Consider the following 15641-nt stretch of genomic DNA (forward strand, 5'->3'; position numbering starts at 1 on the left):
ACACTCCTCAATGTGTTATTGGCAAAAGCACTTGAGTTAGTTCAAAATTTCCCTCACCAGCTGCACACCAAACAGCCCAGATTCAGATTTCTAGATTCAGCTGCACCAGGGAAAGAAGTCACTGATCTCACTTCCAAGTCACCATTTCCTCCATCTGCCAGCTAAACTGTTCCCTAGATGTGTTTGAATTAGAATTAAAAAAGAGCCCTACATCGTCTAAAGTGAAATGTTCAAAAACTACTCATTATAACAGCTCAATTAACAGATCAGAGGGGGTGATAAGAGGCTGTCCACAAAAAGCTAATATGACAGATTCCTGCATGCAGACAGGTAGCTGCAAGGAGCACATCTGTTTCTATCTTGTTCTACTGTAACATGAAGTAAAATGGCTTAGTTGGAACTTCATATGAATAGAAAATCGTTACACTTCTCTTAGCAGAAAGTGTACTTTTCCAAAGCAAGTATGGCAATTTAAGTTAGCTATCGTACCATACTTTTCTCTTAGTCTGAAATTCAACACTGGATCTTTGCTTAGAATACGCAGCTTTATCAAACCCAGCAATAACAGTTTCTGTATTTGTACCTTTTAGAGATTATTTTTTACCCTGGTCATATGAGCTAATCAAACCTATACTTTTGCAATGAAGGAACAATTATGCTATGCTATTCAGCCATATCTTTAATGACAGGAGTTTGCCACAATAAGTTTCAGCCATCAGACCATTCTGTACACCACTGGATAAAGACCTTCCATAAATGGCAGTAGGAGCTTGGTAGCAAACAAAACTGGTGAGGGAGCTGAGAAGAGAGCTGAGAATGTTAAAGGACAAAACTCCACTTTATACAGAAAATGCTCTGAGTTACAGATTGAACAATAAGAATTCATGTTAGGAAAGGGCTAAAAGAACAGAAAAACTTAGCATATAAACAAGGACATAAAAACTATGCAGCATATACATATTTAATCAGAAAGCATTGGCTGCAGAGAGAAAATGTCCTATCGCCTTCCAAGGGGAATCAAAGATGAAGAACAGAAAAGAAACCCTCTATTAAGCATCTCTTAGCCATGCTCTTCAAATCTACAGCTTGCTTCACCAGCCTGGATACAAGCAGAAAATATAATATGCTTGGAAACATAAATGTTCCGTATTGGAAAATGGTTCATATCACAAAGTGACACAGTGACAGAATTCTCATAATGCCTGCATTAAACTGGAGGCTAACTTCTGCCAGCTCTAGCACTGCTGGCTTTTCTGTAATTAAGGTTGCTGAGCTTCCGTAAATCTGGTTACAGATATTATTTCCTCTGCAGGACTCCTCCAAAAGTCTTGAAATCAAATTAGGCTTACAGGTAGGCTGACAGCACAATCTTCCCAGCCACATTTAATCAGAACCTATTGCTGATTTATGATCTCCTAGAAATAGCTTTTCAATACCACTTTCAGAAAACCTCTTAACATAACACTGTTACACAGTGCATCAGTCTATCACCTCAAAGCAAAACCAACAGAGAAACTCAAAGAAAAAGCATACTTGAAGGGCTTGCATAAGTGCTACCAATCATCCTGAATAAAGCACCAAATTAAGGCATTCTCATAGAATCTTCTTTCCTTAAAAGTGTGAATGGCCTTATTGTGCATATCCTACAGAGCCAAACAACTCATCTTTCCATTATTAAAAGGCTCGATTTGAAATGCACTTTTTAACAAAAGCCCCTGGGTCATTTCTATCTAACCATCCCTACATAGAATGTAGGTGGGAAAACTGCCACTAAGAGATTAACCGGGCTCCCAAACCCAAACATCTCTGCAGTGCTCCCAGTCTAACAGCACCGGCTTTACAGAATGCTCCACCGCCTCCGTGAAAGCTCCTTAGATGTTACACCCAACAACAACATTTTGCATTTACTAGCTATTGCTTAACTCTGAAATATAAGAGGAACTAGAATAAACTGGAAAAGTTTACAGTCAGCTACTTTGTAGTGATTATAGTGGCTAACACAAATCAGAATATCCAAAGTTACTGCTGTTTTTTTTACAAGCAGTAAAGTTACAGCACAGTTATCTAGCTCACCAAACTGAACGCTGCTATCAACATATGCAAAAGTTTTTAGAAAACTCATCTATACTGTGTTGCAAAGTTCCTGTTGCTCCATGATCATTACCTGAAAACTCATTTGGAATACAAGTTGAACAGACCTCAGAGACCAAAAAAAAAAAAACCAATTGTATCTACTGCTTTTAAAAGCCTAGAATAGAGTGCCTCGAAATTTAAAAAGTATCCTATTTAAGGACATGGCACTGCAAACTAACTCAGAAGTAAATGACTTGAAGTAGTGATGCAAGGACACGTGAACTGAAGTTAACCCACTGGACAAAGCTGGCAGCCCCTTTCAAGAATGATCCTTTTGCATCCAGAGCTACATCTAAAGCATTTCACCTGCTGCATCCAGCTGGTTGGAAGCAGTTACACAGACAGGCTTTAAGTAAGTATTACAAAATAAGAAAGAATGATGTGAGGTAACTATAATGAAACATAAGCAGCAATGAATGCCAAACTTCTACAACATAACAGAACAGAGAAAAAAGTATAAGATGCAATTCTGTGTTATGTATAAATATAAATCTATGTTTAAGAAGAGAAATAGGAAGGTAACAATATCCACCTCCTCAACGCTGTGTGTACAGCCCTTGCAATTACAATATTTAGTCGTACCCACGTTCGCTCCTGAGCAAAGCAGCAGTTGATCTCAACAGCAATTACAGTTTTGTAAAACAAATAGTAGAATTGACTTATACAGTTAGTTCTGACCTCCCATGATTTAAGACACAACAAGTCCTAATGTTATCTTTTCCACTGCTTTTTTTTTTTTAATTATAGAGAACAAACTCTGACTTACAGATTTTCTACAAAATGCTCCAACCCTGAAGACCACAGTATTTATCAAAAGAAATTAAAAAAAAAAAAAAAAAAAAAAGGCTTAATATCATGCTTGGTGATAACACTTGTAACTAAAGGAAGACTATCCAATAAGTATGTTATCACTGCTGTTTCTTCCTCCTCAGAGGCAAACTGGTCAAATAACACCTTTTTTTTAAAAAAAAAAAAAAAAAAAAAAAGAAATTACTGTAAGAGCAAAATTTTATTTTTGATGCTTTCACTTAAACATTTCTAACCTAACATTCCCAACACAACTGCCAACGTCGTACCTTCTGCTAAGCATTCAACCAAAAAGCAAGTCCCAAATGCAGTACATTTCTCCCTGTAGAAGACGTAAGGAAATAATCTGGGTGAAAATTTCAAGTTAATGCCTCAGTCAGAAAGCAACATCATCACAAAAGAAAAAAATTGAAAAACCTCATCTAAAACATCGTGTAGAAGTAAAAGCAACAACAAAAGCCACAGTATATCCCTTAGTTACCTCAAGGGCAGAAGAAAATCTTGCTATCGTTTCAGGTTATTGACAAGAAGGCATCACTGAGAAAAACCAACAGAAAAGACAGACAGAAAGCCCAAGAGTCAGCGCACACTTGTGGATTCTGCCGCCAAACAATGCACCTGAATGAAGGTATCCGTAACTCCTGGATTTCCACCCCCCCCCTTCCCGCACGGCTTTCTACGGCGCTCAGAGAAGCACGAGGGCAGCAGGCAGACCCAGCAGGCGCAGCTCACACCGTAGGTTCAGCGAGGACAGCATTTGGGCAAACCTTTCAGTGCAAATAACCCCAAATCACCTCAGTCTGGAAGAAGCTGCCGCACTGCACTTCTCTGCCCATCTCATTTCTAGACAACGAAAAACCATTCTTCAGCGCCGAAACCTGATTTTAAAACGTCATCCAGAGAACCTGCAGCAGTCAGGCTGTGACACAGTTTTCACCTCACTCACACGGTTAGACACGTTTCCACGCATATTAACCGTCCTGCAGCAAAACCACAACGGGACGGCCCCCCGCTGGGACCGCAGCCCGAGCACATCCCCACCCACAGCCGCACGGAGCCAAGCCACTCGCAGCCCTCCGGGCTCAGCCCGGCACACGCAGCCCGCCGAAGGGCCGTGGCCGGCTTTCCCGGCAAAGCCCTCAGGCAGGTAACGGCGGCCGGCCCGGAGCCGCTGCCCAGCCGCCCCACGGATCGCTCGGCCCCGGGGCCGCCGTGCCCCGCTCGGTGCCGGCCCTGCCTATATTAGGTTAGAGAAGTGGGGCCGTGCCGCCCCGCGGTCCCCCGGCCGCGCCGCACAGGTGCCGCCAACCACCCCAACGGCCGCGCCGCCCGCCCCTCCCCCCTCCAACGGCCTCCCTCCCGCAGCGGCTGCCCCCTGCTCTCCGCACTGCGGGCGCGGCCGACCGCCCCCCCCCCCCCCGTCTCTCCCCTCCTCCTGCTTTCTCGGCCTCCTCCTTTCCCGCTCTCCTCAGCTCCGCCGCCCGACCGGGAGCCGCCTCAGGCTCCTTACCGCGGCGGCGGCGGCGCGGCCGGCGGACTCGGGCCGGCGCGGCGGCGGCGGGCTCACGCACGAGGGGCGCTTAACCCCATCGCCAGCCTCGATAGCCGCCTGGGTTCCTCCTGCTGCCGCGGCGGGGAGAGAGGCCCGCCCCTCCGCCGCTCCGCTGCCAATAGGGACATGGAACGTTCCTGAGTTACGGCCGAGCCGTCCAATCAGCGGCGCGCCGCCCGCCCTCAAAGCTGCCGGCGAGTGGCGCCCCTCAACGCCTAGGCGGGCACAGGCCCATCCAGAAGATAACGACCAATCGGAGGTGCCGCTGCGCTGACAGACGGCCGCGATCACCAATAAGAATCCCATTCGGCGGGCAGACCGGCACGGCAGCCCCCACCCCCAGTGGGCAGCCAGCGACCATTAGCACAGCGCGGCGGTGCGCAAACAGACTGTGGCCGCGGCTAACGGCAGTTAGGGAGCATGGCTGTTCACTCGGGGTTGGCGGTGAACTGTGCCTAGATCGCAGCCACGGAAAACTCGGCCGGAGCAAGCTAGGAACTGTAATCCCAGCTCGGCCTCTCAGCCTGGCCCCAGCCAGCGGCCCGACCACAGCACAACGCCACAGTGCTCCCCACCCCGGAAGCGCGTCGGGAAGCCCGCGGCTTCCTGCCTGCGCGTGCGCGCTGCCGGTTTTGCGTCACTTCCGCCGGCGGCGTTTAAGTACAGAGCGCGCCAAGGCGTAAGGCGCTGAGCTGGGCCTCTGCAAGGTGAGGGTTGGGTGTCTGCGGGCTTCTCTGCCTCAGTCCCTGTTTGCAGCAGAAAGACTCGCTCTGCTCCCCCCAACGCTGGGGTGTTGCCGCACGTGTGTAAGTCCAGGACAACCCACAAAAACCTTTGCCCCTGAGCAGAAACGGAGGTGTCTGTTTTCCCTGATAGCCTGTGGTAAAATTGTGATGTGATGTATGGTGCTGTGATCGCTGTTCTTTGTTCTAACTGATCGTTCTTCTAAATTTCTTTGTTTCAATATCTTAAGTTGCTTTAAGATCTTCTTATTGCTAGAAAAATGGATTCTGTGATTTTTCTTAAAGCTTTGTGTTTCTCATTAAGCCTCATGGAAAATACAGTCATAGGGCAGTGAAGAACATCAAAAGGAATATGATTCTGTGGTTCTGTGAAACATAAGCTAAATGTGTGGTGGAAACACCCATTTGTTTTGGGGGTCTGCTGTGAGCTGCATGGAAATACTTTCTTAATGAGCAGCCTATGAAATAAATGGTTTGTGTAATGACCGCTGCTTGTGATAGTAAGCAGCTGTCTTGGAACTCAGATCTCCCACTGGGCCCTGAAGTTCTCGTCAGTCATCTGACTTTCTAGTACTTGAGTTTATGTGTCTTAAACAGCTTGTGTCACTGGAAGGAAGAATGTCTGTAGTAAAACAAGCAGCAATGACAGAACTCCAGGGTTGTTTTTGTTTGTTTTTTATGTTTAATTTTCCTTTTATTAATATTTATGCTCCTCCTACCCCTCAGTACTTGCTTTTCCTAGAGATTTATGAATTCAGTGAATGCAGTAGATGCTATAACAGATTTTGAAATGCTGCTTATTTTGCGTCTCGTGTATGAGCAGAACTTGTATTCTGAGAACAAGAGAAGAAGGTTGCAGTGCTATCATCTTCCTCTTTTGGTGTTGTGGTTTTGTTTTCTTTTTCTTTGCAGTCCAGTTTCCTTAAAAGTTTGAGAGATTTTTCATTTCGGATTCTTTCCTGGAAATCATAAGTACTGTATGAATATAGTTATAAAGTTTACTCTGTTGTTAACTTTCAAAAAGTGGAAACTGAACTGCATCAGCCAGTTTGTGTGTACATTCTTGGATGCTTTCCCCCTTTGAAAATCTTTTAGTAGACCTGAAAGATAAGATTTACCTGTACAAAAGGTAAAGGTACCTGTACAAAAGGTTCTTCCTTAAACATAAGGAAGAATTTTTTCTCTCAGAGAGTGGTCAGGCACTGGAATGGCCTGCCTAGAGAGGTGGTGGAGTTGCCGTCCCTGGCATCTGGAGGCATCTGGATGACGTGCTGCGTGATGTGGTTTAGTGCTAGTAGTGGCAATGGTGATGAGGAGACGGTTGGACTGGATGATCTTGTAGGTCATTTCCAACTTTGTGATTCTATGATTCTATGAAACGACATGTTGATACCCTGTGCACAGACGTGTTTACCCTGTTGTTTGTAAGTTCTATGCTTCATCATTTTTACTTGCTTTTTTCCCCAGAAATGAATAATGTAATACCACAGATCTTCACTATCCCTGATTTTAAGAAGTGCTGTCACTTTCCACTCTCTACTCCTGAGATTCTACAGCGATTTCAGACGAATAGATGCTATTATTTTAGTAACCCTGTTATTTCATCCTTGTGGCCCTTTAGAAAGCTTGGGAGAATACCATATGCATTTTCATTTATTTTGTTTTTGTGGCTTTATTTTGTTAGTCGTGAGAATTCTGTCACTGCTGTTTATTCAATGAAGCCCTGAATGAAACTCTGCATCTTTGCATGAGAGCTTTTAGGTCTCTTTTATGTAAGAAAACCAAAGTTCCTGTGCTTGTGACCTAGAGATGTGGGAGGGTTGTCGTGATGTCTTTTACAGCATACTTGGGACTCAGGAATAAATGGGGGGAAAAAAAAATAGAGAAAACATGTGCACTAATCCTTTATATGTTCTTAGAGCTTCTGGAACTTTAATGGGTAGAACAACAGGCATAAACTGGCCTCCTTGGGGTATTAACCAGTGTTTCTGATACACTGTCACTTTAATATAAACTTGTGTTTATTTGATGAAATTACAAAATGCTGTGCATATTTGATCTATCTAAAATGAGCTCTAAATGACCGTCTCTACCGAAGTAATTATATATAAGGCATTGATTTTTTTTTTTAGCTTAATAATTAATTACAAAGAAATCTATAGAAGACATGCACCCGTGACTCCAGTATGGATTCTTGTATTCATGCATCGATGGTAATATGTTTAGTGGTTTATATGTTGTGCAAAGGATAACAGTTCAACAGAAACTGGGTCTCTGTTTACAGACACTTTTGTCAACAGTACTTCAGTAGTGCCAAATTCTTTTGCTGCAGAAGAGCGAATTCCTGTTAAAGTCCTATTAACTTCTTTTTGTAGCTCTCTAGTCCAATGTTCCTTTCATCTTCCTTTGGCTCACCCTGACTTCAAGGTGATGCATGCTACCATCCATGCTGTGGCACCAAGAGGTTGCACTGCACAGAGCAAGTTTGGCTGTCTTGGAAAAACTCACCTTGCCCAATGGAAGAAGTTCTTAGTTTTAGCAACCTGATGGCCCTCAGAAAGCCCTTGAAGGTGGAGCAATGTTTTTCTCTCATACAATAGTGTGGTGGCACCTAGATTTTCTTTGCTGACGAGAATGTAACTTTGTCTGGAAGAGTGTGCTTCAAGTTTTGTATCTAGAAGTTCATATGTGGAATTTATGAATGAGTGCTGTTCTCTTTCATATAACTTCATCAGAATCTGTTTGTTTTACTTAACAGTACTCCAGGATATTAGAAGCAGGCTCTTGCAAGCTCTGTCTTGCATGATCTTGCTTTACTGCACTGATTACTTTAACCACTTCCATTGCCCCTAGGTCTGTCTGTGTAACTAGTCAGTGCAAAAACCAGGTTATTTAGCCCTGCAGATTTTTGAAGTGAATGGCAGTAGCTCAGTGAGTTTCTTGCCGGAAGTTTTATGATTCATCCTATCAAATCGTATCTGACTTCTGAGTTGCTTCAGAAATGCATAAGTTTCAACAAATCTGAGCACAACTTGTTCTTACAAAAATTTGATAGCAAGCCTTGTAGTACAAAACCTACTGTTGAGGTTTTGTAAAAACCTACAGTACTTTCATGACTAGAGGTGCATTTTGGCTGATACTCCTTGTTTCTGTGCTCATTAAGGTCTTGCTCCTTTTACAGGCTGTGAATCCAAAACTAGACAATTAGGCAGTGCAGGGTCAAAGACCTTTTCTTTATGCTCTGATGTAGGGTTTGTTCCTTTGCACATGTTTAGTTGGTGTGCTACTACTGAACAGTCTGATGTCTTAAATCTATTAAGTTCTCAGAGCACAAGAGCTAGTATTTCTTCTCTGGCCCTGTTCCCGTGGACAAATTGAGCAAAGTGAAGTATGAGAATTTTGATTGATGTATTCTGTGCTTTATGAATGTTTCTTTCTGAAAGGAAGGTTCTGGTTTGGTTTTGTTTCTGCTTCTGCTTTGTTCTTTGTTTTTCACCTGAAACATACTGGGCATATTTTGCCATTACTTCCTGATTTTAGAATTACAAGTTTCAGTGGATATTTAGTTTCCTTATTAAAAGTAAAATGTCCTCTTTGTAACTTCCCTGAAAAAGTAAATACTTTCTTTTAATGTCTGTAAGTAAGCTGTATTTGAATGATCAATAACTATCATCATTGAATAGGGAGAATATTGAATTCTTCATAGTGTTGAAGAAGCGATGTGCACCAGCCTCTTCCAATTGCAGTAGTTAGAACATTTTATTGACATAATGTTGCAGGCTCTTTATCATCTGCTTTATGTTGTATGTTCTAGAGAATTCTCAAGATGCAATTGGCCAACCTCTTTTCAGTGGTCTGTGGGGTAGGACAAGGGGCAATGGCCACAAACTGGAGCAAAGGAAGTTCTACACCAATATGTGAAAGAACTTCTTCCCAGTGGGGGTGTCAGAGCAGTGGCACAGGCTGCCCAGAGAAGTTGTGGAGTCTCCTTTTCTGGAGACATTCAAGGCCTGTCTGGATGCCTGGCTGTGCAATTGTAGGGAAACTGGCTGCAGTTGTAGGGAGCCTGCTTTGGCAGGGAGGTTGGACTTGGTGATCTCTGGACATCCCTTCCAACCCCTGCAATTCTGTGGTTCCTGAGTCTGGCCCTCAAGCTGACTTTGTAGCCCAGAGGGGGAAAAGCCTCCAAGCTCTTAAAAATTACTAGGATACTCCTCAGTGGGTGATGTAGGAGTTTGCTTATGTGTGTGCTAATTTAAGTAGATTTCTTGTGTCCAGCTAAAACATGTTTCTTGGACAGGTCCTCGTCAGGTACCTTTTAGCCAGATAAGCCAAAAGATGAAAATTAATCAACTTTAGGGAAAAACAAATGAACAAAAACCTAATGTGTTTTCAAAGGCATTGTTATAAAATAAAGTGCACTGATAAAGCACAGTGAAGCACTGAGATCTTGCCAACTTTCTCTTATAATCTTGGTGACATTTTTGATGTTGAAAACACCATTCTTCCCCTGCCCCTTTTCTGAATGGCTCCTCTTTGGAAATGGTTTCATGGGGGAAAACTCCCTCCTTATACCCACACATTGCCATGATTTTATTAGCTATAAAGAGAGAGATGATTTATTGCTTGTTTTTAATTCTAAATTAAGGCAGGCAGTTCTATGGCAACTTGATTTAGCACTTTATCTATATGGTAATACAAGTGAAGCTGTGCTACTTTGGAAGCAGGAAGGATGTTTTGTAGTAGGTGAATGCAACAATGTTTAAAATGTTTTTGATATTTTGCTTGTTTTCTTTTGGGTAAGGATTATCGGGGGAGATCGATCTTATCCGAGGTTCACTGAATTACAACAACTCTGTGACTTTGCCTTTCTAACGTAAGCATTGTGAGGATCTTAATGACTTATATCTTGGAAGTTACTAATTAATATGGTGGTGATTCTGGTGTTCTTCCTTTGTGATGTGTTTTTTATGAATTAAATTGTCATTTGTGGCAGCCATTAAAAGCCTAGACTGTTAGGTGTTAGAAAAAGGCAACTGGCTGGTCTGAGTATTTTCATTACTTCCTACTGCTATCAGTATAAGAGCAGCTTATGTGTAAATGTCAAGTATTTCAAGCTGTTATTATTCCATGAAGTTCTATTCCATAATGTATTGCAGACCTATCTTTTAAGACAGACATCTTTTTTTGGTTTTGTTTCCAGGAGGTTCAAAATGGCTAATGTGCTCCAGGACACACATACACCCGAAGCTTCTTATTCTGAAAGTGTTGATGCTGAGCTGTCCTTTCTGCCTGAAAGACTGAGAAAGAAACTGCTTCCTTTTCAGGAGAAAGGCATCATATTTGCACTTCAGAGGAGTGGCAGGTATATTCCTTATATCACATGCTTGAATGAATTATTCTAGGTAAAAATTGATGAATGGTTAGAAAGGTTATGTGAATACAGCAATACTTAGGTTAGCTATATTACATATTTTTGTAACGTAATATAACATGATTTTAAATGAGGTTGTTTTGTTTTTCTCCTATTGGAGGAGAGGAAATATTTAGTAGTGCAAAATCAACCTGTAGTATCCAACATCTTCACATATAAGAGGAGGCTGCCATCAGCGGAGCCTTCTTTTTGTGATGTTAATAGAGCAGTCTCAAAATAAGTTAATTCACGTTTGCTTCTGTAGTTCTTAATGGCATGGTAGATCTGTTAAGAGAATGACTAACAGATCTCGATGCATCTGTGTGGTATTCTATTTTAAACTTGGTACAATTCTGGCATGTCATCAGGGTGTTCTGGAACTCACTGAGCTGTAACAACCAAGCAGAAGACAACTTGCAGAGCGCTCAGTTAACAAGTACAGCAACTGATAGAGCATTCAACAACTAGGTACCCTATAAATCAGAAAAATAGTTTGTGCAACAGTGACTGGAAATACTTAGCTAAGATCGTGTTACTGTGTTAAAAGGTCAAAGAAGCGGGAAGGAGAATGATATCTGTGCTTCATAAGTTTTAGAATATCTGAGTGATTACAGTACTTTCATGACTTGAGGCTGCATGTTGCTCCTGTGGAAAGTGATGTCGTTGTAGAGGTCTGGCACAAAAGAAGTGATTTGAGCTGAGGCTGTTTAAAAAAAAAAAGTTCATATTTTCAAAATGGATGGAGGTCAGAGGCGAGCAGGGCTTGGTGCTGGGACCAATACTGTGATATCTTCTTGAGTGACATCAGCAGTGAGGTCAGCTGCACCCTCAACAAGTTTGCTGATGACACCGAGCTGTGGGGGTACATCTGACGCACCAGAGATGGGATGCCATCCAGAGGGACCTAGACAGGCTTGAGCAGTGGACCTAGATGAACCCCATGAGGTTCAGCAAATCCAAATGTCTTGCACCTGGATTGAGGCAACTCTCGCAACAAATACAAGCTGGGGCATGAAAGGATTGAGCGCAGCCCTGCTGAAAAAGACCTGGGAGTACTGGTGGGTGCTAACGTGCAACTACTGCATCCAGATGTGGAGTCCTCAGTACAGGAGAGACATAGACGTGTTGGCCTGCATCCAGAGGAGAGCCACAAAAATAGTCCTCTCCTGCAAGGAGAGGCTGAGAGTTGGGCTGTTCAGCCTGGAGAAGAGAAGGCCTTCCGGTATCTAAAGGTGAGCTACAGGAAAGGAGGGGACAGACTCTTTAGCAGGGTCTGTGGTCATATAATAAAGGGAGATGGCTTAAAGCTTTAGGAGGGTACATTTAGGTTGGATATAAGGGAAAAAAGGTCTACTATGGTAAGGGTGGTGAGGCACTGGAACAGATTGCCCAGAGATGTGGTTGATGCCCAGTCCCTGGAGACTTTTGAGGCGAGACTGGATCAGGCCCTGGTCAACCTGACCTAGCTGTGCATGTTCCTGTTTGCTGCAGGGGAGTTGGACTAGATGACCTGTGAGTGTCCCTTCCAACTCTAAGGATTCTATAATTCTATGTACTTTTCTGGTGTGACTGTAAGAATAACTGTGTACAGTTTTAGTGGATCACTAAGGTTTTGACAGAATAGGCAGCAAAGTTTGTATTTAAGAGTTGAATTTAATGTATCTGAAGCCCTAGGCTACTGTATCTCATGATCTGATGCCAATAAGGGGAAGTAGCGTTTACATGATATGCAGTTGATATGCTTTTATATATACAAATAATAAAATTACACAAGAAAATATGTATATAGTTTCTTTAACGTTAATTTGTGTAGGCTAATGAATGTGTTTGAAAACATAATCCTTTGCAAGCTGTTATAATATAGAGCTTCCTCAGGAAAATGCTTAACTAGATACATTCAAATCAGGTATTTTTCTTTGAGAAGCAACATTTGCCTGCAATAAGTGTGTAGAAAGATTTGAAATGCTTCGGCTAATGGCTGTTAAGGAGGCTATGGGGTTATTTCAGTTAGGGTTATGGACTTAGTTTTTTCTTTTCTTGACACTTTTCATTAACAAAAGACTGTTGAATAATGCGATGCTGATGTTTTTACTGTGACATGGGTATGAAAGTATTTGCATTATGGCTGCAAGAAATGCCATTCTTTGGCATAGCAAGTTTAGCTGGGTCAAATTGGGCAATTGTTTGCACATGTTCACATAGCCTCTGAAGTAAAATATATTAAGTCAAACTTTCTTGAGGATTGTTTTTCAAAAATCTGTCCCTTACCCGGATCTAATTCTCTTTTAGTCTCAGAACAGAGAACAAGAGCCTTTGCTGCTTGTAGCTGAATTTTCTTATGAGTTTGTCAGCCTCTGGCTCACCCAAATCTCTTCTGTGCACTCCTTAATGATTTAAGCATTCTTTCACTATTCCCTTTGGTATATTTTAACAAGGTCTGATGCTTTTCCATAAAAGTGTCTTTTCTAATTTTGAAAATATATGAACATAGCACTTGAAGTAAGCAATATGTGCATCTGGGCTTCTCTTTTATCTCTGAGGCTGTGCACTCCCTGTGCTGTCATCACTTAATCCTGCTTTGCTGTAGCGGTAGGAAACTGCTGTAGAGAGAATTCTCTATTGTTGACTGTAGAGATTGAGTTAATGTTTTCTTAGGTTAGAGAAGCTCCTAGGGTGACAGAGGAACAAAAAACCTTGAATGAAATATACGCTCTGAGATACTAATGGGGCTGGGATCAATCTATTCATTTCCCCAGTTTCCCTAATAAGATAAATATGCAGTTGTGATTTGAGCTTCATTAGTAAAAGTGAGGCAGAAGAGACAGGCAGATGCAAGCCTTTTCACTAAATGCTCCAAAGGTGTTGTGTATAGCAGCACAAACTGCCTAATGCTTGTCTAGAAAAAAAAAATAATAATTCTAGAGCCAATAAGACATGTACTGTCTGATTTGTTGGGAATCTGAGTGAGCATTCTGACTTGTTTTCTTGTAAGCGCATAACTAATGTCATTCCTACATGTTCCAGGCAAGGATGCTGAATTGGTGTAGTTACCAAATAGAATATCTGTTGAGATGTGAGAATGTGTGGCATCAATATTTCTGTGAGATTGGAGCTAATCTAAATTCTTGTTCAACTTTTGACCATTTTGTTTTTAAGATGGAAATTTCAGGTTCAGATTTCCAAAATAAGAAAGCTGAAAATGGTTATCATTTGTTAAGGGAGATCTACTTACTTTCTCCGCTTTTGTCACAATGACTTTGATAGATGTCAATTTAACTAATTTCTGTGTTTAAAAATGGAATTTCTTTAATAGTCATTTTGTTGAGTCATGCCTAGGAGTATTTTTATGGATGTTTCGTTTTTACTTCAATAAGTACTTGGTGACTTGAAGTGTTAAGTGATATCAACAAGTGCCTCCATTGCCTTTATCTCTCCAGATCAGAGGGAACTGGGAGTAAGGAGGAAGATTCAAAGAGATGAGTTCTTCTGCAGCTTTTGCAGTAAGGAATATCATTTGGGAAAGCAAATTTTATTTGATAGTATTAAGAAGTAGCTAATTGTCATTGAAAGACATTACATTACATACTAGGCAAGAGCTACTTTGATTGCAAGTATTTCAATCTTGAAAATTAATGTCTAGGTTACAGTTTGTAGCCTAGCTTGTCAGTAGTTGAAATTAGTTTGTTATTCCATTTTGTTCCAATTAATTGATGTCAGTCTTTCTTGCAGCAATTCAGCTGGTGAGCTGATCTGTGTCTGAGGGGGTTTATAAGAAAAATGGGGAGAGACTTCTTACTAGGTCCTCTAGTGATAGCAAGGTGTAATGATTTTGGATTAAAAGAGTATAGACTTAAATCAGACATGAGGAAGAAATTCTTTATTCAGATGGTAGCAGGGCTGGAGGGTAGCAGAGCTGGAGCGGGCTGCCCGGAGAGCCTCTGGATTCCCCATTGATGGAGCTGTTCAAGGCCAGGTTAGGTGGGGCTTTGGGCAACCCGGTCTAGTGGGAGCCTCCCTGGCCATAGCCTGGTGGGTGGGTGGAACTGGCTAGTCCTGTCTTTTAGGTCCCTTCCAACCCAAACTGTTCTGTGACTCTACGTCTCTGAGTTTAAACTTTGCCTTGACCACTTTGGTTGATATGTGTTATTTCACACATCCTTTTCCATACTGAAATATGCTGGCTAATATACACATATTGCTCTCAAACCTTCATAAACACGGGTGATTTTAAATGTCTCACTCAGATACGGGTTGAGCAGTATTGGAGAAAAGCCTAAGACTCTGCACAGCCATTCTCCTCTATATTCCTTTGAAGAACTGAGAACACTGCAGATGTGGCAATTCAGTGCATCTTACATTAGATTGATGGTTGGTTTTTCATTGTTTACTTTTTTAAAGCACCTAATGTAATTCAAGAGCAAGGGTATGATGTGGCTGAAATCCTCTGGGGCTCTATTTTTGGTTAAACAACCTTGATTATCATCTGTGTTCTCGTTTGAGGACTGAGTGCTGCGATTACTGACACAAATGTAACGGTTGCTTGCGCAGTTTTATATAAAAATACACTCAGTTCAGATTCCTTAAATAACCTTGGTTAAGATGTTAGTGCTGAAGTGTTGGCTTGTGAGTAGGAGGTAAATTGTATGTTGTAGCGTTATATAAAACTGACTCACATGAGTAGGTGAGAATCCCAAGAATATCAGAACACCCACACTGGTGAAAGAAAGATGCAAAGCTTCCTCTGTACAGCATGTTCCAAAGGCTGCGCTAACAGAACCAGCTTTAGTTTGTTTGAGTAGTAACAGAATTTTTCAGTGTTTTAAGAAATCAAGTGCTACTGCTTTGACTGTTTGTCTTGGAAAATGGAACTAAAGGTGAAGGATTTTGTTCTGAAAAAGCTGCCTGCAGTTCTGGGTAAATAGCTGCTGAAAATGAATCAAAAAGTTGAATTATCCCCACGTGCAAGCAATAATTACATTGGAACTCTATATTC

The 15641-nt window shown here is 41.9% G+C and overlaps 2 protein-coding genes across 9 annotated transcripts in view; one reads left to right on the plus strand and one right to left on the minus strand.

Moving 5' to 3' along the window:
• Window positions 1–4542, minus strand: part of R3HDM1 (R3H domain containing 1) — a 65772-nt gene extending 61230 nt beyond the window's left edge. Inside the window, exon 1 of one of the 3 annotated variants that reach the window (XM_048953410.1) lies at window positions 4451–4542. The gene's annotated coding sequence lies outside the window, so the exon portion shown is untranslated. Of the gene's footprint in view, window positions 1–3421; window positions 3486–3734; window positions 4019–4450 lie in introns of those variants that run through there. The other 2 variants (XM_048953411.1, XM_048953413.1) reach the window with 2 other exon arrangements.
• Window positions 4543–4831: 289 nt separating this feature from the next.
• ZRANB3 (zinc finger RANBP2-type containing 3) overlaps window positions 4832–15641 on the plus strand; it is a 37233-nt gene continuing 26423 nt past the window's right edge. Inside the window, exons 1-2 of one of the 6 annotated variants that reach the window (XM_048953428.1) lie at window positions 4832–5199; window positions 10439–10600. In XM_048953428.1, coding sequence (XP_048809385.1) covers window positions 10449–10600 — 152 coding nt within the window. In that variant the 5' untranslated portion in view covers window positions 4832–5199; window positions 10439–10448. Of the gene's footprint in view, window positions 5299–7619; window positions 7806–10039; window positions 10112–10438; window positions 10601–15641 lie in introns of those variants that run through there. The other 5 variants (XM_048953432.1, XM_048953429.1, XM_048953431.1 and 2 more) reach the window with 5 other exon arrangements.

Source organism: Lagopus muta, chromosome 8 (assembly GCF_023343835.1).
Source record: "Lagopus muta isolate bLagMut1 chromosome 8, bLagMut1 primary, whole genome shotgun sequence".
Lineage (NCBI taxonomy): Eukaryota > Metazoa > Chordata > Aves > Galliformes > Phasianidae > Lagopus > Lagopus muta.